The following is a 25,031-nucleotide window of genomic DNA, read 5'->3' on the forward strand; positions in this document are numbered from 1 at the left end:
AATCTGACGATACATTCGGACAGAAACCAAGACCCTTTTTCAACAAAGAGATCATATCATCAGTTAGAATCACGTTTGATAAATTTATAATCTCCAACTCCCAATTCTGTGCATTAGGACATTGAATTAATCCTTCCACGATCTGAGTCTCATTCCTCTTCTTGGAGCCTGTTGACCCCTTGCCCCTTGATCCTCGTCTTGTCTTGACAGTGCCCCACCTCTGCCTTTGTAGGTACTGTCCCGATTCCCTATCCTGACCCGTTTCACTTCCTCTAAAAAATTATTGCTACTGTCTTCCACTACTCCATCAGCCTGCAATGCACCCCCCACCTCCTCATTCTCACTGCTAGCCAGCGAAGATAATTCTGTTTCACTCGCGCTAGCCGTAACATTAGGCTTCTGTTTAGAACCACGGGATTGTTGAATCAGGTAGTCAAACCGTTTGGCAAAAGTGAAAACACGGCCAGCTTTATAATCCCTTTCATCCCGTTGTAATTTTCGTGCCTTCCTACGTTTGATATCGGCTTGGAGGTCATTTAAATAGTTATCAAGAATAGTGTAATTCTTGATGGTAGCCTCAGGCATATTGAGTTCCTTAATCTCCTCTTCAAGTTTATGTATTTCCTCCAGTAATTTCTTGATTTTACGATCCGCATTTTCAATAAGTAAATTCATCAAATTTCTGGAGGAAGAGGTTAATTCCTTTTCCCATCTGTCTAATAGATCTAACTCCAAATCTTCGTAGGTGGGCATAATCTGAGATCTGAGACCCCTCGGTATTCTATTGAGGATCAGATACTGTTTCAGGGTGGCCGCGTCCCACCATTTATTCAGTTCTTGTTTCTTAAGGTATTCTAATCTCTTACATTTCTCCTTAAATCCCACATTCTTAATCGGCTGTTGTACATTTGTGGGTTTGCTGGTTCTGCCAGACTGTAAATTACTAAATAAGTCTAGTGCTTCCTGGTCTCTATTCATATTGATACTTCCCACTGGGTCTGCACCTGAATTGACAAATAACTCCAATGTTGGGATACAAAACAAAATCAGGGCGCTCCTCTTAATATCAGGGAAAATGTAATACCTGTATCCTTATTTAGATTAGGTGCATCTAGGGGAAGGGCGCGTATCCAACGCCCCTATCTTTCCGTAACAAACAGAAATAGAACAGTTCTTATACCCCTGAGCACACAATTATCAGTAATCAGTAAATCAAGTTTCCTTGGTGATTCCAATCAATCAGCAAACCACAAATCATATAGAAAATGTCCTTAGATTGTCCTTCAAAGTTTAATTCCAAAATTTTCCAAATTCGTATCCAATACTTAATTCTTCTGTACATCAATACAAGTGGTGAAGGTCAAGTTGCCAACACGTGTTTTGTCGTGTGTACATCTCACACAATGACTTCCTCAGGGCTGAAACACAATATACAAAGGCCCTGTATTAGAATCATACATATAAATAACTAGTGGGGAAAGAAATTATAGTCCCCATCACCACCGAAAAAATATCCCTGTGCAACAGATGTGTGGGCTCCAGATCGGAGAAAAATAGGAGAAAAGAAATACAACAACCAAGGGTCGCCAACTAATGTTGTGTACCTTATACGCCAGAAACAGAAAAGAGAGAAAAGAGTAAAATTTCAAATTCACCTTGAAGCTATATATGTAATCCTCTCTAGGACTTCTGTTCTCACTCCAACAATATCCGACCGATGTCTGAACGGTGTAAGAAAACAGACATTACTAAGATATACTAGGAGATATATATATTTACAACCGCTCCCTGCGTTCATGGCAGAAGCCTAAATATTGGCTCCAACAAATTTAAGGAGCAAAAGTCCTGCAGAATAGTACATTATTGCTGCCAACAATCGACATTATGCATATGATCCAGTGCAGTATAGACCCAACTTAAGTTTACGTGCGTAATGCCCCACTCGGGCGTAAGTCGATAACTCACCCACTGTATTGCTGTTATTGACTTTAACTGGGATATCCTATCTTCACTGTCACATTCATTCTAAAATAAAGTGTTCATACAATGGAACAAGTGTAAACAAACTCTACATATACCTCAATAGTATACACTACTGGAATTAATATACAATCTCCACTCACCCACTCCAATAATGCAGGTCCCTGTGTCCTGGGGCGCTAAAAGAATATATATATAAAGTGTAAACATTCACTGTAAATGTTCATGCTGCTATTCATCAAGTCCGTTATGATAGACGAAGTGCATTCTCACCAATATATTTCTAAGGTTCGGCTCAGTCCCCAGTCAAATCCGCACCAAACAGTAATAACTGTGATGCAAATCACGTATCTATAATCAAGGACCTATGAACAGAATCACAGGAAGAAAATTGTGAGTGAAAGCCTCCCAAATATAATTCACCGATACTCTGAACATAACTCCCCTCGTAGTAGTCTTACCAGGATCTTCACGGTTAAGTCCGGAACAACATCCCAGTCCCGACCTATAAACACGAAGGAAACCGTTTAGTAAACCGGTTTCATACACAGTTATCGCCCCATGCCAAGCCTGGTGTCGGGCAATATATACGAGGACACTCACCCGTAGTTCAGCGGCAAGTGTCCTCGCTGTGCTCTGGCGTCTGCTGTAAGCGCCATGTTAAAATGTCTATTTCAATGAAAAATCCGCGGTCGCCATCTTGTAATGGTGTACTCGCGTATTACTTCTAAGTATATGCATATCCTAATAATATAGGGGTAGCAATATTCGTAGTAATATATCCTCCGTGTTAATTCAAATATCGTATATATCTTGGATGACAATAAGTAGTCACATGTCACCACGAAATCACATTAACGTGCGAGCAAGTGTAAATAACTGCCAAATATCGGCGTTATGTAGAGGGGCCAATATACGTGGTAATATATCCTCCACGTTATTCAATTATTGTTCATATGCCGGATGACAATAAATAGTCACATGTCACCGCAAAATTGCATTAACGCTAAAGCAGGCATAAATAACTGCCTAATAACGGCGCCATCACTCACAAAAGTTTCATATTATCCACGGCTGAAAAGGTGGATGAGGAACAGGGCGCTAATAGGCGGCCTCAGAAAAACCTGAACAATAATACAGTCATCCAATAAGATGACATGTAAGTCAATATCGGATCAAGTGGAAAGCAATACACATGCATTCCATAGTCGGGTCCACTATAAAGTTTAATGATGTATCACCCCGTGTAACCGGGCAAATTACATGGTGCATATAAATAATAAAGAGAAAAAAAAAGAGAAAAAGAAAAGTGTACAGGTGGATTCCCTGCCAGCGGAAGGAAAGACAATAACACCGCATAACAAGTATATGAGTGTGCATCCTATAACATACACCCCACATATTACCATACATCACAGTAGTAGTTGGCAAATCACAGAGGAAAGGAAAAGTACCTGGACGCAGTATATCTACACAGTTGAGAGACATTGAATAGTGTAAATACCAATGATACATCATTTCTCAACCCTGTTTGCATGTACATTAAAAACAGACACAGAACATTACAATTACATCCTCTATGTATAGCAAGTGCAACATATAATGTATAAGCCAGAAACAACAATATGGACATAGCTAATCCTGCCCCAGGTAATATTGATACTCATTGTCAATATTCAAACCCCTACTCACAGCCCGAAGCTTCATAATCCAGATTACCTCTCTTCTTCTGAGTTTAAGTTGTCTGTTGCCACCTCTAGGGTCTGCTGCAACATGGTCTATTCCATGGTAACTGAATTGATGTTGTTCTTGTTTATCATGGTGCTGCACACTATGGGCTGCTATCGGGTATCTGGTGTCACCATTCTTCCATGCACGGAAGTGCTCTACCATTCTATCTCTCAGTCTCCTAATGGTGCTACCCACATATATCTGACCACATGAACAGGCAATAACATATACAACATAAGTGGTATCACAATTAATGAATGCATCTATGGCATATGTGTCTGAGCCATTGTAACTGAAACGAAGCACTTTCTTCTCTGCCCATCTGCATGAGTTACAACGCCCACATTTATGAAAGCCCTTCCTAAAATCATCAAACCACACTTCTCTCCTGGTTTTGGTGGGATAACTAGGGCTCAAATCATTGGCTAGTGTCCTGCCCTTCCTGTACGTGATAGAAGGTTTAGTAGTTATGAATGGCAGTAAGTCTTTATCTGCCTTCAATAAATGCCAGTGTCTGTTAACGATAGAGTATAACGTATTAGATTCGGTATTATATTGCGTGATCAGCCTCACTTTATCTGTACGTTCACCAGTAATCTCTTTATTCGCTAAAGTATGCTGCCTCTGTAGATTCTTAGCCCTCCTCCTAGCCCTGCCAACTACTTCTCTGTTATATCCTCTTGCCATAAATCTATTTGACATATCCTGTAAGCCAAACGGTTTGACTACCTGATTCAACAATCCCGTGGTTCTAAACAGAAGCCTAATGTTACGGCTAGCGCGAGTGAAACAGAATTATCTTCGCTGGCTAGCAGTGAGAATGAGGAGGTGGGGGGTGCATTGCAGGCTGATGGAGTAGTGGAAGACAGTAGCAATAATTTTTTAGAGGAAGTGAAACGGGTCAGGATAGGGAATCGGGACAGTACCTACAAAGGCAGAGGTGGGGCACTGTCAAGACAAGACGAGGATCAAGGGGCAAGGGGTCAACAGGCTCCAAGAAGAGGAATGAGACTCAGATCGTGGAAGGATTAATTCAATGTCCTAATGCACAGAATTGGGAGTTGGAGATTATAAATTTATCAAACGTGATTCTAACTGATGATATGATCTCTTTGTTGAAAAAGGGTCTTGGTTTCTGTCCGAATGTATCGTCAGATTAGTACCATGCGAAAATTGATGTATATAAGTTTGTAAGATTGTTGAAAATCAAGAAACATTTTGTGCATGTACCCATTAAAGCTATAAGTTCTGCATATTCACGGACCCTAAGTGATCTGAGTATAGAGGGAGCGAATGCAACCAAACTATTACTCTCTCTAACAGAGAATGAACATGATCCGATTACCATGGCCAAGCTATTGGATGATCTTGAGATTAACAGATTTATGAGTGAGAGTAGTGGCTTGAAATTAAAATCTAAGTGGACGCCACAATTGACTACAGACAATACGATAGATACTTTCCAAAGAATGGTGGAGTTGGATATAGACAAAGTGATTGAGAGGGGCTCTAGGAGTGGACATCACAGAAGGCCTGACAACTTGACTAGCTCGGAAAGAGCAGCACTTAAGACCTTGAGAGATAATGACGACATCACCATTCGTATGGCGGACAAAGGTGGTAATATTGTCGTTATGGATACCACTAAGTACAATGCAGAGATTTATACCCAATTGAATGACTCTCGCTATTATGAGGTACTTAATGGGAATCCTTTAGATAAATTAAGAATCAGTATTAACACCAAACTCAAGGAATGGTATGACCTGACTCTTTTAGATAATGATGAATATAACTTCTTGGTTGTTTCTACACCTAGAGCGCCCTGCCTGTATACATTGCCAAAAATCCACAAAAACAGAGACAATCCGCCAGGGAGACCGATTATCTCAGGTATAGGTGGTCCCACTGAGAAGATCTCGCAGTACATAGATGTATTTTTAAGACCATATGTGCAATCGCTGCCCTCCTATATTCAGGACACTAAGCACATACTTAATGTTATGTCAGACGTGACATGGGAGGAGGGGATGTACTTGGTAACATTAGATGTGGTTTCCCTTTATTCTAATATAGAACATTCCCTAGGCATTTCGGCAATGGAGACCTTCCTCAACAAGAGACCGGTAGAGTTTTTTGATCACACGGGGATGCTGTTAAACATGACTGACATTGTTCTGAAGAATAATGTGTTTTTATTTGATCAGAAGTGGTACAGACAGCGCCTTGGGACCGCGATGGGTTCCAGATTCGCTCCGTCTTTTGCTAACCTCTTTATGGGGTGGTTTGAGGCGGAGTGGATCTGGGGCCATCGGGGACGGAGATGGATGGAATACATTCAATACTGGGGCAGATATATTGACGACTGTCTCATGATCTGGACTGGTTCGCTTGTGGACCTACATTGTTTCTTTGATTACTTGAATGGTAATGATGTCAACCTACGATTTACTACCAAATATGATAAGAGTAGAATAGAATTCTTAGATGTTGAGTTATTTGTAAAAGACATGAGACTCTGCTCGAGGAGGTTCAGGAAAGATACTAGTTGCAACGCAGTTTTACATGCAACCAGCTGTCATCCAAACTGTCAGAAGAGATCTATTCCCTATTCAGAGATGACCAGAGCAAGGAGGAATTGCTCGGAAGACGAGGATTTTGAATTCAACTTACAGGATATGTCAAATAGATTTATGGCAAGAGGATATAACAGAGAAGTAGTTGGCAGGGCTAGGAGAAGGGCTAAGAATCTACAGAGGCAGCATACTTTAGCGAATAAAGAGATTACTGGTGAACGTACAGATAAAGTGAGGCTGATCACGCAATATAATACCGAATCTAATACGTTATACTCTATCGTTAACAGACACTGGCATTTATTGAAGGCAGATAAAGACTTACTGCCATTCATAACTACTAATCCTTCTATCACGTACAGGAAGGGCAGGACACTAGCCAATGATTTGAGCCCTAGTTATCCCACCAAAACCAGGAGAGAAGTGTGGTTTGATGATTTTAGGAAGGGCTTTCATAAATGTGGGCGTTGTAACTCATGCAGATGGGCAGAGAAGAAAGTGCTTCGTTTCAGTTACAATGGCTCAGACACATATGCCATAGATGCATTCATTAATTGTGATACCACTTATGTTGTATATGTTATTGCCTGTTCATGTGGTCAGATATATGTGGGTAGCACCATTAGGAGACTGAGAGATAGAATGGTAGAGCACTTCCGTGCATGGAAGAATGGTGACACCAGATACCCGATAGCAGCCCATAGTGTGCAGCACCATGATAAACAAGAACAACATCAATTCAGTTACCATGGAATAGACCATGTTGCAGCAGACCCTAGAGGTGGCAACAGACAACTTAAACTCAGAAGAAGAGAGGTAATCTGGATTATGAAGCTTCGGGCTGTGAGTAGGGGTTTGAATATTGACAATGAGTATCAATATTACCTGGGGCAGGATTAGCTATGTCCATATTGTTGTTTCTGGCTTATACATTATATGTTGCACTTGCTATACATAGAGGATGTAATTGTAATGTTCTGTGTCTGTTTTTAATGTACATGCAAACAGGGTTGAGAAATGATGTATCATTGGTATTTACACTATTCAATGTCTCTCAACTGTGTAGATATACTGCGTCCAGGTACTTTTCCTTTCCTCTGTGATTTGCCAACTACTACTGTGATGTATGGTAATATGTGGGGTGTATGTTATAGGATGCACACTCATATACTTGTTATGCGGTGTTATTGTCTTTCCTTCCGCTGGCAGGGAATCCACCTGTACACTTTTCTTTTTCTCTTTTTTTTTCTCTTTATTATTTATATGCACCATGTAATTTGCCCGGTTACACGGGGTGATACATCATTAAACTTTATAGTGGACCCGACTATGGAATGCATGTGTATTGCTTTCCACTTGATCCGATATTGACTTACATGTCATCTTATTGGATGACTGTATTATTGTTCAGGTTTTTCTGAGGCCGCCTATTAGCGCCCTGTTCCTCATCCACCTTTTCAGCCGTGGATAATATGAAACTTTTGTGAGTGATGGCGCCGTTATTAGGCAGTTATTTATGCCTGCTTTAGCGTTAATGCAATTTTGCGGTGACATGTGACTATTTATTGTCATCCGGCATATGAACAATAATTGAATAACGTGGAGGATATATTACCACGTATATTGGCCCCTCTACATAACGCCGATATTTGGCAGTTATTTACACTTGCTCGCACGTTAATGTGATTTCGTGGTGACATGTGACTACTTATTGTCATCCAAGATATATACGATATTTGAATTAACACGGAGGATATATTACTACGAATATTGCTACCCCTATATTATTAGGATATGCATATACTTAGAAGTAATACGCGAGTACACCATTACAAGATGGCGACCGCGGATTTTTCATTGAAATAGACATTTTAACATGGCGCTTACAGCAGACGCCAGAGCACAGCGAGGACACTTGCCGCTGAACTACGGGTGAGTGTCCTCGTATACATTGCCCGACACCAGGCTTGGCATGGGGCGATAACTGTGTATGAAACCGGTTTACTAAACGGTTTCCTTCGTGTTTATAGGTCGGGACTGGGATGTTGTTCCGGACTTAACCGTGAAGATCCTGGTAAGACTACTACGAGGGGAGTTATGTTCAGAGTATCGGTGAATTATATTTGGGAGGCTTTCACTCACAATTTTCTTCCTGTGATTCTGTTCATAGGTCCTTGATTATAGATACGTGATTTGCATCACAGTTATTACTGTTTGGTGCGGATTTGACTGGGGACTGAGCCGAACCTTAGAAATATATTGGTGAGAATGCAGTTTGTCTATCATAACGGACTTGATGAATAGCAGCATGAACATTTACAGTGAATGTTTACACTTTATATATATATTCTTTTAGCGCCCCAGCACACAGGGACCTGCATTATTGGAGTGGGTGAGTGGAGATTGTATATTAATTCCAGTAGTGTATACTATTGAGGTATATGTAGAGTTTGTTTACACTTGTTCCATTGTATGAACACTTTATTTTAGAATGAATGTGACAGTGAAGATAGGATATCCCAGTTAAAGTCAATAACAGCAATACAGTGGGTGAGTTATCGACTTACGCCCGAGTGGGGCATTACGCACGTAAACTTAAGTTGGGTCTATACTGCACTGGATCATATGCATAATGTCGATTGTTGGCAGCAATAATGTACTATTCTGCAGGACTTTTGCTCCTTAAATTTGTTGGAGCCAATATTTAGGCTTCTGCCATGAACGCAGGGAGCGGTTGTAAATATATATATCTCCTAGTATATCTTAGTAATGTCTGTTTTCTTACACCGTTCAGACATCGGTCGGATATTGTTGGAGTGAGAACAGAAGTCCTAGAGAGGATTACATATATAGCTTCAAGGTGAATTTGAAATTTTACTCTTTTCTCTCTTTTCTGTTTCTGGCGTATAAGGTACACAACATTAGTTGGCGACCCTTGGTTGTTGTATTTCTTTTCTCCTATTTTTCTCCGATCTGGAGCCCACACATCTGTTGCACAGGGATATTTTTTCGGTGGTGATGGGGACTATAATTTCTTTCCCCACTAGTTATTTATATGTATGATTCTAATACAGGGCCTTTGTATATTGTGTTTCAGCCCTGAGGAAGTCATTGTGTGAGATGTACACACGACGAAACACGTGTTGGCAACTTGACCTTCACCACTTGTATTGATGTACAGAAGAATTAAGTATTGAATCTCATATATGGATTGGATGCTAACAGATATAACAACAATGCCATCAACCGAAATCATTAAGGCAGGAACATTCATAGTTTTTCCTCACAAATAGCAGCATTTTTCCTCACCAATAACAGCATTAATTAGGGTGTGAGGTGATTATCTGGCAGATGGTGGGTCCTTTCCAAGAGCTACCCCCGGCTAGTCAGGTTTTTAGAGTTCTTGTGAGTTTTGGTTACAATACTGTTGGGTGCAAGATTTTTTTGTCCATGTATTGAGTTTGTGTACAGTTCCCCTTTCAGGATAGGTGTAAAGTATGTGTTTTTGGCAAATAGCTATAAGTTGCATTGTAAGACGGACAATCCCTTTAAGCTGTCTGTGTTGAACTGTACATTAGAGGTGGGAGAAACATTCTGCTATGCCGGCGGAGTTTGTGGAGTTCTTTTAAAAATTCTGAAACCGTTATGTGGCGGAGTTTTTTATTGCGCGGAGCTTACCAACATTCATTTTACGTGTGCAAGCCAGAATTGACATCCCTTAGCGCACTGTTAAGGCGCTAGAACGCCTCTCGGTGATATGTCTCAATGTGGGCGTTTGCAGCAGGTCGCAACCGTTTGTGTTGAGAAAGGTGCCACTCATGTAGAAAATCTATGCAACAGAAAGAAGCAGCGCCCTCTGGTTCGCTGCGTGGTGCCTTTCACGCTGATTTAACAGCACGCAACAGGTTCCCGGCACTAAAATCAGCATGAGCAGCGTGACGTGCCAAATTGTGCCTGCTAGCGGAACGCTGTGAAATCTTGAGGAGTTTTTATGTTACTCCGCGGAATTCCAACCCACCTTACTGAAAATCTGGGCAACATGAGCTCTCAAAGTCTAATTTCCATAATCCTACCATCTGTCCCACCAGCCTAAACATGTCGGGTTAAGAAACCCAGACTTATGGAAAAATCAACTGTTATTAGTTGGTGTTTTTTTTCGATTACAATCACATATCTAACCAGTCATACCTTGCAGTGCAGGACAACACCCTAAGAATTAGCTTCCTTTGAGATGGTGAGAACTTTCAGAATACGGATTAGTAAAATAGGTGCATTTGCAACAGCAAAATAGGTTTTTGCTAATCACTAATTCCATTTTAGGAGTCAGTGAACTTTTACTGACGCCTAAATGGGATTGTGAATGGGTATCGCTTCACAATTTGAAAGAGGTGTGTTGTAGACATCCCTTCCAATTTGCAGATCGGTATTTGATATTTCAGTATTTTGCTAACGTAATTCGGTCACAAAGCAATAAAAAACGACTGACTCCAGAATTGGGGTGGTCCCCATGCACCCCCTTCCCCTTTGTGAATTTAAAAAAAAGTGTGTTTGGGAGGACCACCCACAACTCTCAAATAAACATTCTGAAAAAAAAAACTTTTTTTTTTTTTTAATGGAGCCCTATTTCTTTTAAAGTCAAAGTCCCGCATTTTTTTTACTTACCTTTTTTTAATGCTATCACAGCAATGGAGGTCTAACGAACCTAGCAGGTCACCATCATGTGATGGTATCCAATCAGAGTAAGCTTCGTTTTGCGACCATCATTCATATTCATAGGTCGGTTGGATTGCGACCCACTCTGAATGGGAATTTTGCTAACTGTTCTATTAGTACATCTGTCGATATGCTAAATTCATTACAGATTCCAAAATACTGGTTGCAATTTTAGGCTAGTATTTTGAAACTAGCATTTTGTACATCAAGGCCCTCGTACAGTTGAAAATGTGTTTTTCCAGAGATGCAGTTGGTAAGCCTAAGGGCTTTGACCCACTAGAAAGGTGAAGCTCACTTTTGATGGAAATTACACACAAGAAACATTATTCCATCCATGGCTCTATGAAGAGCTCACATCTCTGTAACTTTTCTTATCAGATTTTATTTTAGGACAAACCTTGTTGTTTTTCCATAGCAGTGCACAGCAATGCAGTGTGTGACTTCTACATCTCAATCCCGCGGTAGACCCAGCTAAATCCTGAAGAGAATAGGAGACAGAATTGTCCATGGTGCACCATAGATGTTTTGAAGGCTTGGGAGATCCTGATTGGTCGATGATGTTTCCTTGTAATGTTAGAGGATGAACAAAGTTCTCTACAAGGTTGTTTTGGAGTCTGCGACCACATCCAAAAATGTGGCTGCTGAGAAACTATTTCTTAAGGACAAAAACAATTGGTTTGAAGGTTGTGTAGAATGTGCAGAAAATTTCTTCTGAATCATTACTGATATACACTCTAGAAACCTTTATTCTCTTAGTCCCATCACCTTGCTTATTTTGCCTAGTTTAAATTAGCCAAGTTATTGCTCCCTTAGTAAAGGAGCCCGCTGGCAGAAAGTTTTAGCATTTGGTGCATTATGCTTGAATGTATTGTCGTCTATTTGAATTCTGTGTCGAGGCTATAGTGAACAGCTTTGCAGAAAACTGTCAAAGTTTTCTCGTGTTGAACAAACCTCATTAGATGTCCATCCAATACATTTAGAACACCAGACCTTGTCATACAGAGCTGTTTCTAGACCTTTTCCGGCTTTTCTGGGCCCTACCAAGTTTGTCCCTAAATAAAATCTGTCTGCACTGAGATTCAGTTAACACACAGTGAAGGAAGCAAGAGCTGGGGAGATACTTTTTCCGTGGCTAAAGCTTGTAATGTTTCAGAAGAACTTTACATTCATGGAACATCAACGTGCCTAGAAGAAAAGTTTATCATAGAAACCACTGAAAACAGGGAAACAAGTAGGTAATGAGAGCCTACTTGCATCCTCACAGAGGTGACAGGCCTGGTAAGGTAAGAGTGATCTTAGATGTAGGAAGGAACAGGGAGTGATAAGTCCGTCCGGGGCAGTGTGCCCACAGTTTCCCACTCTGCGAATGAATGTATGGGAGTCAGTGTTAGTCACCTCGAGATTCAGATTACTTTGGGGGCAAGAGCAGGGCATAAGCAGGGGCATGGACATGGGCCCTGTCAGGGTAGGAGAGAAGGCATAATCCTGGTAGTGGACAAATGTCCTGTTTGGTCGCTGTATTCAAGGCACCAAATAGTTGGGAATTGCTCTCAAGTGAATTAAGACCCTGGTTCAAAAAAACCTGCAGGAAACGAAAGCATTTCCCTGCCACGTTGGTGAAGAGACTAATGATTTCATGATATGCATATGTATAGAGATTTTATCACAACCCTTTCACAGAGACTACTTTGTTATGAAATTACTGTTACCCAATCTAACCCAATGTTCAAGTCACTGTGGGATAAAAGGCTGAGTTGCCAATTCCTGAATTTGAACCTGTGATCTGCAATTTACTTTCAAAGCTCAGTGGCAAGTGGATAACTCAATGTGTTACATTAAAGCATATGACGGCGGGTGACAATGCTAGAACCCAACCCAATACTTCAGAGGGAAGGTGGAACACAATACTTTGGTTGCCTCTGAACGCGGCCAATTACAGAACATGCACCGGGGCAGCACATCTCCCCGAACTAGCAGGTTTTGTGCTGGTTTCCAAAGGCAGAGCCTTGGAGAGGTGCAAGGATGGTCCAATACTGGTCCAAGGCCTCTTCTAAAGTATGGCCACCTCAGGCATCTACATTACAGCCATAACAGGGTGCCAGGATGTTACCAATGGCTGCAAAATGGCTCTGCTGTTTAGGGAAAGCAGGGTTCAAATGACAAAATATAATTTTCCAGGAATTGCAAAAAGCCTTCTACTGTACCTGGTATGATCCCACACATTTGCTGGGATCCCAGCCTGCAAGCTGCAGTTATGGACTGCCCAGTCCTGAGCGTTGGTAACCTGTCAAAAGCAGGCCCTGGATTGCCATGTATAGACTCTGGGACCAGGACCCCCCCTAGACCAGTTTGGAGAATTTGAGGGTCCATGGTGCCCCTTACCAAAGGCAGGGGTCGCAGGCACACAATCAGATAGTTTTGGTTGACACCCCTCCTCTGAAGCTGCACTTGGGCTGAGCACAGATGCCCAAAGATACACACCTGATCCGAGTGCCCACACATAATCAAATGCATGGTGGACCTTTCGCCAGAGAGCCTGAAGAGGTAGGTTAGTTTGGTAGCTTGAGTGGTGCCCGCAGGGCAAAATTAAAACCAAACTTGAGCACCCCCACCTGCAAACTACATGGAGGGGCTCCCTACCAGACTCAGTCAGGTGCTCTCCCTGTGCTGAGGGGGCCCTCCTGTAGCTCGCCCCCGCACCGAGGGGCCTATGTTATGCCACCGCCTCAGGGTGCAGCATGGGTCAGTGCAATACTACCATTTTAAACCCTTGCTTAAAATACTTGGGGAGTTTTTAACTTTGCCCAAATAGTGACGGACTTAAATTAGAATCGGAAACCAGTCTCTTAAACTATTTAGGTGAAAGTTCAACTTTCCCATATGTTAAATTAGTACATTTGACCTCCCAGTGTCTGCCACGACCACTGCTGCCCTGAGACAGCAGCTCAAGACAAGAAGTATAAGATGCGGCCTTTCACTCTCAATGCCATTTTCAAGTTTGCCAAGAAGCCAGCAAGTACAGAAGGGAACCATCTCAGACAAGAAGAGATGTGTGAGCGCCCACACTTGAAATGTTGTGCACGCACCGAGAGCCCCGCAGTAACTGCTAGAGCCGCAGGACAGAGAAATGCATTGTTTGTGCTCCAAATATGAAATGAAACGTGCAGCCAAGTCGTGAGTCAAGAGGGCCCGGCCAAGAAGGAAGGGGTACATGACAAAACCTGTCCGACCAGCTGGAGCTTGAATTCGGCTGCTGCAGCGGGTGGTGTGCGCCAGATTCTGACACTAGTGACTAAAGGATACTTTTGTTTCCTCCTTCTGTGGAGCAAAAATAATTGAACACATCTTCGAATCTGAGCGGGGATGAAGCTCGAGACACTGGGCGTGGCCCAGCAGAAATAATATTTCTGAGGGTCACATCAGGAAACTGGCCATTCAAATAAAATACAAGATATTTTGACTAGACCATCCTGATGAATGTGCAGTGTCATGAAACCCTCATTTCAGTGCAGCCACTGTTAAGGGGCGTTTCACGTTTTTCCAGATTTGCCCTGGAGTTTGCCCACTCATCCGAATAAAAATGTACCCGTTTTCTTAAACCTCTCATTGCACAGGAACCTGCACACAGTTAGATATGTTCAAATGGTATAACAAACAAACTCGACTCTTAGGCAGAACTTGCCTCCTTCTCTCAGCAAGGTTGCTGAGAAAATGTTATAATATAAATGAACGCCATCTATTTCATATACTTTATTTATTTTGGATACAGATCACTGTAACAGGTTACCAGAAACAACGAGGGAAAGACTGGTTTGATTTGCTGTCAGATCCATTTGCTGACTGTGTGGGTGGATTGAGGGGATGCCATTCCAGGTGGTGTGGTGAGCATGGATTTCAGCATGTTTTTTCTTTACCCAGAATGCCTTGAAAACGTCAAAGTACAGTTAAAAAAAGCAGTATCCCCATATCTGTGCAACAGAGTCTCAGTAACTTCTAGCCTATATCAAAAGTCATAGCATCCTGCATTCTCGCATTTCTTTCGCATAAAATGGTACTCCCAATTTTATAGGTTGGGCTAGGTAGGACTAAAACTGTAACCTCATGTAGATTAGATCACACTGAACTAACATGCAGAGTTTGACCCACTGTTGTCCAGTGCGATAAAACCACACCAGGGGCGGCTCTAGGCGGCCCTGGGCAGGGAGCGTAGGTAGGGGGCCCCGGAAGAGGAGGAACGCAGGCGCAGAGGCCAGTGAAGAGGAAGGGGACCGGGTCAGGGTGTTTGGAAGTGGAACAGAGCCGGAGGCTGCCAAATCCCTGCCTGGGGCCGCCACGCAAATATGTATCCATCATCGGAGGATTATTATATTTAGGATATATATTGGTGTGGTGGCCCCTGGGGGTTGGCGGTCCTGTGCAGGTGCACAGCTTGCACATGCCTAAGGCCGCCCCTGACCACACACAAATGCCGGGCATGTTTTCATCGGGAGAAGTGTGTTAATGCTGGAGAGCAGGACCTTTGCTGCTTGCTGCAGATTCCATAACAGTCTGTCACAAATATGAAGAAATTGATTTTCACCCATGCTTAGACATTTAGAGGGCATTGTGGTTAAGAAAAAGCTGTTGGATCCATTCAGGTCACACCATCCTGGCCTGTCCAGGGTGTCTAATTTACAGAAATGTCTGGGATTGGCAAGTTTCCTTAGGTGATTGTTAACCTTGGGCCCAATACTTCAGCGATACCTGAAGGTAAGTGTGAGTACATTATATTTTTAGGCATAGATATGACGTTTGCATGTATCCACGTAAGCCCCACCGCCCACGATTCCCCTTGGTCTCTAGCTTTCAGAATTGTCTGGAGTTGTTAGGTTTTCTTGGGAGCTGGCCGACCCTGGCCCCAAATACTGCAGCTAGCCACATCCAAAGAATCTATGCACGTTCTAAGCAACATTTTTGACAATTTCCACAGTGTACTTCTGTACATTACTTGTGTGAGGCAACTGGCCCAACCACAGAAACAGATTATTGTTTTTAATGAAAGACATTCGGCAACATTGGGAGGTAGGACCTTTGTTGTTCCCTACAGATTCCAGAATTTCCCCACACAGAAATGTGAGAAAATCTACAATTTCAATCAAAGTCTGAAGTATAGCGGGAAGTTTGAATAAGAAGTAGTGAGATCCACAGAAACCACACTTCTCTGGACTGATCGGGGTGTCTTTAGTTTCCATGGGTACTGGCTAACTCCAGGCCCAAAAAGGACAGCTACCCACTTCCCAAGAATGACGGGAATTGAAAGCTATAACCTTTATGTTTCCACAGTGCGTTTGGGGGCTTTCAAGCCCCAGGCAATAGGGCCACTCACAAAATGGGATACTGTTTTTTTCACATGCGTGGGAACGCTGGGTGGTAAGACATGGAAACACTAGCAAATTCTGTGATTTCACCCAAAGTTTGACATTTTCTATATAAGTAAGCGTTCCACGGTATAGATTTTCACGTGCTTTTAATCTGGGCTGAACAGTTGGCTAATGGTGCAAGGCATTTGTGCTGTGGAGAGTGTCAGAGGAAGCATGCATTGCAATCCCTCGTTGGCCTCCAGATGAGACTCGTAGTGCCTGCAAGGTCCCAGGGGAGTACACTCCGTGTCTACACAGTGTCCCAAGGTCGTCTCGCTTTAATACCTTTAACGAGGAAATAAACCTCCCCAGCTGCTCGGGAAGCAGGCAGGGAAAGGTGCAATGCAGCACAGTGATCATTATAAGCAGGGGCTTTGGATAATAGTAAGGCGCGGCGTCCTGCCAAGCCCCACCGGTCTGCTGTGCCACTGATCTGTCTATACTGATCACCACTGGGTATGGGTTCCCAAGCAGTAAGGCAAAACCCTGCCTTATATAGTATCACAAAACAAATGCCAGTACTGCCAAATGATTCAGAGGACTTATTTCATTCTATACATATGAACAAAACAATATGCAAAAGAGATTCTAATCATGGAGTTAATCACTTCGAATTTGCATTTTATTTACACTTTTCTTCTTTCATATATTTTTTTAAACATTTCTGTATTTCAACAACACTTATTTAGTGAAGCACATTACAAAAACAAACATGGAAGTACTTATCACCTTAAATCTCATACATACTCATTCATACAGAAAGACATTTCATTCATACTCAAAAAACATTCATTCAACTAACAGTCTAAAACAACATACACGTTTTACAATTTTATATACAATTCATGAATAAGAAACCATAGAATCTCATTTGTAAATGTAAAGATTCAAATAGTCAATAGTCAAAATATAAATAGTCAAATAGTCAAAGATTTGTTCAATTTTCTTATGGTTTCAACGTGAGAACGTTATCTGAGAAGGTCTACGCGTTTCGAACTCCTTGGTTATGGAGTTCTCGTCAGGACCATAGACTGTGAATGAGAAACATTCTGTCTAAGCACAGGCCTACATACCGTGCAGGGCACCACAGGGGCAGGAAGAGCTCAGGCTGCTGTGAGGCAATCATGAAGACACCTGCCTCTAAGCTTACAAAAGACAGCGTGCAGTACCCCTGGCGCATATCCGTTACACATCACTGATCACTACGTGCTGCAGGGACGCAGATACTATTTTGTATCGATTTTCTCGATATATAAATGCAACAGTTTCGTCTCTGCTGTGATACCAGGTTTCTTTTTTTTTTTTTTTTTTTCCTTTTCTGTAATTTTTTATTGTATATAAAAAAATATATATTTACATGGAGCATACGGTGTAATGCGCTTTGGTGAAAGCGCTACATCTTCTCCACAAATAAGCAAATGTTACCGTGTCGCTGCTTTCGGGAGCGGAGTATGCTCTGAGACGAAATGGTATGTTGTTAGGTGGGTCGGCGTGTCGCAGCTGCAGTGGTACTGGGGCTTAGGAGTTCGAGAGCCTCACTACACCTGTTATTATGCAAATATGTCAAACCCGCCAAGGGATAAGTAGCCATGTGTTTGCCTCCTGGAATAAGGGCAAATGAGATTACACCCGTGCTACGCCACTGTCCTATCTGTCACCAATCCCTTCTTGCTACTGTGCCAAAGACAGAAACCTAGCGCTCTCCTGACTCCTCTGTGTATAGGCTGCGATTAGAAGCACTACACTGGCCTACGCTTGAAGATGCAAACATGTCACGCCACGGAACCCAGTGTGCTCCAGGTGAGTGACATCTCTCCATTCTAATCTTCACTTCAGCATACTCACTACACTATGCGCACACACCTCTCCACGTCTCAGGCTCGAAGGAAAGTGGGATGAACTACTTTTGGGGTGATCGAATCGAAGTAAATGAAGGTACAGTATTATTTGAAGGATGAGGAAGTTTATCTGGGCAGGTGTTACCTGAAGCCAAGTCAATGGCAGGCATTTTTCTTTGCCACAAGCCGGGTGACGCCACTCAAATGAAGGTGTGGTGAGACTAGGTAGGAAATATGTAAATGGTACAGGCCTGCCTGTACCCCCTTCACCAGCTCCCAGACGTGATGAGTTTAAGGACCTACCGGTGGTACGTACAAGAATATGCACTAACACGTCTGTGCAGCGGATAGCTGTTCCATGTGAAAATACAGAATGCAAAAAACATATTTTGCAAAACTGTAGGTTCCAACATATCGACTGCAAAACTCGCGACCATTAAATAGCCCCATACACAAATATAGTCTTGTATTTTTTACCCTCAACGCACCCCCCCCCCCCCCTACATTCGGCGAAATTCACATCCTAACCCTTTCGGGCTTTGGTTAATTCTACGTTCTAGCTCCTGTCCCTGTCTTTTCAGGAGGTCCCGCACGCGTGACGTCCACTGACTGGAAACATAAGGGGCGTGCGACTGCATGGCGTTCCTTATAAGTAAACACATCGAATGGCCTCACTGTGGGTAAACAGGCTTCCTATTGTTTCCAGTAGCGTGTCTGAGACACATGCAACATGTGTCACTGCTGACTGTGAGTGAAGGAACGTGAGCATAAAGCAACTGCCTGCACCACAGCTGTGCAGCCAGTAAACAGTAGAGTAACATCCAAAAAGCCTCACTGCCAGTCAGCAAGCCAGCTACAACGCAGGACACATGTTATATGATACGCCGCGGGCACACGTCGATGCCACCTACCAGTTTCCCGAGCCGACGATGCAGACCTTGAGAGGCGGCATGTTTCTTCTCTCCCTGGTGATGCGCACTAAGTGAGACTTTCCCTCGGCGCCCAGCAGCAGTAGAGTGAGTCAGCCGCTCCCGCCTCACCGGCCTGCGTCTCTCCTTTCCCACTTCACCCAGTGTGCCTGCTCCCTGCCTTGGCATGCAGCGATAACCATCAGCACTTCCTGGCAGCGCCCTGCAGGGAGGCGTCCTCGTTTCACCCTGCTTGAGCCGGAGGCGGGGCTCTGAGAGCATCAGCCCGTGCAGGCAGGAGGGGGGCTGTGCAGTGACAGGATGGCTGTGCAGGACAGAAAGGGGGAGCGAGGTTGGGAATTTATTCTGCGGTGCATGGAATAGCAGAGCAATGGAGGACTGGAAGGAAATACTGTGCATAGGAGAGGTGCACGTCAAGCAGGTGAAGGGTCGGATGATAACAAGAGGGCGGGGCCTGGAGAGGCCACATTAAAAACTGACTGCGAAGGAGAGAGTCTTTCTTCTTCCTGGCGCTCAGTTCGTTTGTGGCAGATAAAGGCACAGAGGCATAGGGAGAGGCAGTAACGAACAAACCCCCACATGCATCAAGCACTTTTTCATTCGCAAACGGTGCGATTCCTTAAAATCGGCCGTTTGCGAATGCAAAAGTGCTTTTTGGGATGCATGAAGCAATTTTAGAATTCGCAACATTGTTGCGAGTTCTAAAATTGCGGGTGCTTTTAAGAAGTCGCAGATGTGCGACTTCTTAAAAGCAATGCATCATCACTTTGACAAGTGAAAATTCGCACTTAGGGTTCCAAATTTACCGAGTGGTTGAACCACTCGGTAAATTTGGAAAAAGTGTTTAAAATGCTTTAAATGTTTTTTTTTCAACATTCATGTTACGGACACACATGTCCTTAGGACATGTGTGTGTGCAACATGATGCGAAAAATACATTTCAGGGGTGCAGGGGGGGGGTCCTTTGGACCCCCCCCTGCACCCATGAAATTTTCTAAGTGCCACTCGCAATTTGCATTGACTCCTATGGGCCTTTTGGCCCATAGGAATCAATGGAAATTGCGAAAATTAACTTAAGAATTCGGTATTTCTTTGGGATTCGGTAAAAAATGCGATTTTTACCGAATCACAAAGAAATACCGAAAAAAATGATGCATAGCATTTTGCATTTCCTAAATAGCGATTCCTTAATTTTCGCTATTTCAGAAATGCAAAATCCTACATTGATGCATGTGGGGGCAAGGATCTAGAGGCTTAGCTAGCAATGCTGCCACACTGATGTAAACAAAAAAGGGATCAATGGTGCAGCAGGTGCAGTGGCCCCTGGGCTGTCTTAAGGCATGGGAGAATAATGTAGGTGGGTCTGCACACCTCTATTCAACTACTGTATTCACAAAATTAAAGTGTTAATCAAATTATGTGCGTGCTGTGCATGGGGAGAGGGTACCACCCCCCCTGTGTATATGTGAGTTGAGTCCTCGGGAACCGGGGACTATGCAGCGCACAGCTCTAAGGTAATATACCTCAATCTCTGATAATTCAACTTACAAGAAAATGCTTTACATATTTAATAAACCAAACTCAAAATTCTAATGAAATCAATAGCCATGACATTAACGATGCAGTATAATGCCATATATTTTGTTTAGTTCTTGAATGCATCAATGACAATGTTATACATGATAATCCATAATACAAGTTTTCAAAAAAGAAGAAACATTTCAAAAATAACCCAATGCATTTCGGGTCTCTCCTGACCCTTCCTCAGGGGTGTAGAAGGTATTCAAAAAGAAAGAGTTTCAGAGTTCAAATCTTCAGGGAAGATTCAGGTTGCGAATCTACAATAAAGTACGTATAAAGTTTCAAATTCAAAATGACATATATTTCAAACCAATACCAACAATAAATACAGTTGCTCGAATCACACTCAAAGAGATCTTAGGGTAAAACTTGCACTTTCCAATATTCACGGTGAACCAACAAACCCGTGCTCTTAAACCCAAGTGTTCAATTGATGATTTTTGAAAAAAATATAAAATAGTCATAGACCCCGAGGTTCAGTGCAATGAAGGAGAAAGGTGAAGATGTGTAACCTAGTGCTGGGTGATGTATATATGTGAAAAGGGAAATTCTTCAAAAAAACTATTGTGCGCTGGTGCAGGTGAATGAAAACAGGCATGCCACAAATACACATGCAGTATTATATGTACCGTCAAGTATCCAGCAGGATACTGTAATTCAACACATATATACATCACCCAGCACTAGGTTACACATCTTCACCTTTCTCCTTCATTGCACTGAACCTCGGGGTCTATGAATATTTTATATTTTTTTCAAAAATCATCAATTGAACACTTGGGTTTAAGAGCACGGGTTTGTTGGTTCACCGTGAATATTGGAAAGTGCAAGTTTTACCCTAAGATCTCTTTGAGTGTGATTCGAGCAACTGTATTTATTGTTGGTATTGGTTTGAAATATATGTCATTTTGAATTTGAATCTTTATACGTACTTTATTGTAGATTCGCAACCTGAATCTTCCCTGAAGATTTGAACTCTGAAACTCTTTCTTTTTGAATACCTTCTACACCCCTGAGGAAGGGTCAGGAGAGACCCGAAATGCATTGGGTTATTTTTGAAATGTTTCTTCTTTTTTGAAAACTTGTATTATGGATTATCATGTATAACATTGTCATTGATGCATTCAAGAACTAAACAAAATATATGGCATTATACTGCATCGTTAATGTCATGGCTATTGATTTCATTAGAATTTTGAGTTTGGTTTATTAAATATGTAAAGCATTTTCTTGTAAGTTGAATTATCAGAGATTGAGGTATATTACCTTAGAGCTGTGCGCTGCATAGTCCCCGGTTCCCGAGGACTCAACTCACATTAAGGCATGGGAGAGCAGGGCATACGCCCAGGGCGCATTGCTTAAGAGGGGTTCACTGAATTTACCTCCCAATGGATTCTAATCATTTTTAGGTCCCAGCGTCTGGTTTACTAAAAACATCTTGTGGACATTCAAAAATTGACTTAGGAATGCATTCAGCCCGTTGCTTACCATTGGCTTTGTGGTTTGTTACTCACATTATCTAGCTTTCTACTTGCTTTAGGCTGTCCATCCAGCTCAAGTTCGTCCCTCCGTTACACACACTTGTTTACTGTTTTCTTCCACAAACTCACTTTCTGTCAAAAGGCCTTTAAATCTTATTCTTATTTTTGCTGTGCATTCAAAGATGGAGGTCGAATGTCAGGCTGTGCTTATTTTTCTTTCTAGGACTTAAAAGTGAGAGTGTTTAAGTGACAATCATGCTGGCTACTGGAGTCTGCTTGAGGAAAGCTGTATGATGTTATTTATTTTTTTAAAGCACACAACAAAATTTGAATGTTTGTAAATGAACTGTGGCGACAATCAAATTAATACAATGGGTGATGACATTTCCACACATTATTGTTTGTGTGCTGTACACGTTGATCAGTAAAACTGTATGAGTGCAAATGTAATGGACATTTCAATTGAAGATGTGTTGTCTGTAATAGCAGTTTGCTACCACACCATGCGTACTCCACATAACCCCACTCTACTCTGCACCCCACGCCACCCCACGCCACTGCACTCTACTCTGCACCACTTCACACTCCACACTGCGTCACTGCAATCTTATCTGCACCACTCCACTCTACGCCTCTCAACTCTACACCACTCCACGCCGATGCAATCTACCCTGCACTACTCTACTTTTCACCACTGCATTCTGTACCACTCCATGCAGCATCACTCTATGCCACCCTACTCTTCAACACTGCACCAATGCCACTGCATTCTATGCCACTGCAATCTACTATGTACCATGCCACTGCATACCAGTGCACTCTATGTCAATCCCCTCTATGCCACTTTAATCTATCCGGCACCACTGTACTCTACTCTGGAATAATCTACTCTGCGCCACTCCACTCTACTCTGCAACATTCTACGCACCTGCACTCTACGTGAATGCACTCTACACCACTTTACTCAAAATCAATGCACTCTACGCCAATCTACTCTGCACCACTGCACTGTTCGCTACAATAATCTATGTTAATGCACTCTGAGACACCCTATTCTACGCTTTATCATTGTACTCTAAGCCACTCTACTCTGTGCCACTTCATTGTACGCCACTATACTCTATGCCACACCATTGCACTCTGTCACTTTACTCTGCACTGCTCTACGCCACTGCAGTCTACGTCACTCTAGTCTATATGACTTCACTCTACAGCACTCTACTCTGCAGCACTGCACTCTCTGCCACTGAACTCTATGATACTGCACTCTGCTCTGCACCACTCTACTACACTCCAGGCCAGTGCACTCTACGCCACTACACTCTATGCCACTCTAATCTGCTGTGCACCACTGCACACTAGGATGCTGTGCTCTAAAAACACTTTACTCTATGCCTATTCTACTCTGTACCACTCTACGCTATGCCAGTCCACTCTGCTATGCCCCACTGCACTCTACGCCCAAACCTATATACTCCTTGCCACTGCACTCTGCTGTGCACCACTCTACTGCACTCTACGTCACTTCACTCTATGCCTACTCTACCCTGAACCACTCTACTCTATGCCAGTCCACTCTAATATGCCCCTACTCTATACCACTTCATTTTTCCCTGCAACACTCCACTCTGCCTGCACCACTACACTCTATGCTACTTCGTTCTACTCTGAAACAATATACTCTAAGCCTCTGTACTCTACGCCCCTGCATTTTATGCCACTCTACTCCACTCTGCAACATTGCACTCCATGCCACTACTCAATACCACTGCAATATACCATGCACCACTCCACTCTACTCTGAAACAATCTTCTCTCTGCCATTTCATTCTACGCCACTGCAATCGGCGCACCACTCTTCTCTACACTGTACCACTCCCCTCTACTCTGAAACAATCTACTCTGTGCCACTGCACTCTACGCCACTGCACTCTACGTTGCGCCACTCTACGCCTCTACAGTCTACGCTATGTCAGTGTACTCTAAACCACTGCACTCTGGACCAATGCACTCTATACCACTTTACTCAAAACCAATGTACCTACGCTAACTAGTTTGCACCACTGCACTTTACGCCACTGTATTCTACAACATTCTACTCTATGCCACTGCATGCTATGTCACTCTACCTCATTGCACTCTACATCACTGCACTCTTCGCTATTCTACTCTGCACCACTGTATTCTTTGTCACTGCTCTCTACACCACTCTACACCCTTGCACTCTACTCTGTACTACTCCATTCTAAGCCACTCTACTGCACTTTACGCCACTACACTCTGCATCACTCCACTCTACGCCACTGCACTCTACTCTAAGCTACTCTTCTCTATACCTCTGCACTCTACCCTGCCCAACTCCACTCTGCCCTGCACCACTCCACTCTATTCCATTTCACACTACTCCACTCTGTGCCACTTTACTCTAGGCCACTGCAATCTACTCTACATCGCTCTACTCTATGCCACTGCACTCTACGTCATTGTACTCTATTATAATGCACTCCACACCATTCAAAACCAATGTACTCTACGCCAATCTGCTCTGCGCCACTGTACCTTACGTCATTTCACTCTAAGTCACAATACTCCACTCTAATATAGTCCAGTTTACTACACTCCACTCTACGAAGCTCTACTCCATTAAACTCTGCTCCACTGACACTCTACTCCACACGCTGCCACTCTACTCTACAGCACTCTACTCCACTCTATGCCATTCTATGAAACTACTCCACTCTACAACGCTCTATGCAACTCCCTCTATGCTACTCCATGCACTTTACTCCACTCTATTCTACGA

At 42.8% G+C, this 25,031-nt stretch overlaps 1 protein-coding gene across 1 annotated transcript in view; it reads right to left on the reverse strand.

Annotated features, from left to right (window-relative positions):
* Positions 1–19,589, reverse strand: part of LOC147732886 (glycerol-3-phosphate dehydrogenase 1-like protein) — a 174,581-nt gene extending 154,992 nt beyond the window's left edge. Inside the window, exon 1 of the mRNA XM_086957430.1 lies at positions 19,149–19,589. Coding sequence (XP_086813556.1) covers positions 19,149–19,189 — 41 coding nt within the window. The 5' untranslated portion in view covers positions 19,190–19,589. The remainder of the gene's footprint in view (positions 1–19,148) is intronic.
* Positions 19,590–25,031: the final 5,442 nt, after the last annotated feature.

This window comes from Lissotriton vulgaris, chromosome 2_1, assembly GCF_964263255.1.
Source record: "Lissotriton vulgaris chromosome 2_1, aLisVul1.2, whole genome shotgun sequence".
NCBI classification, from domain to species: Eukaryota; Metazoa; Chordata; class Amphibia; order Caudata; family Salamandridae; genus Lissotriton; species Lissotriton vulgaris.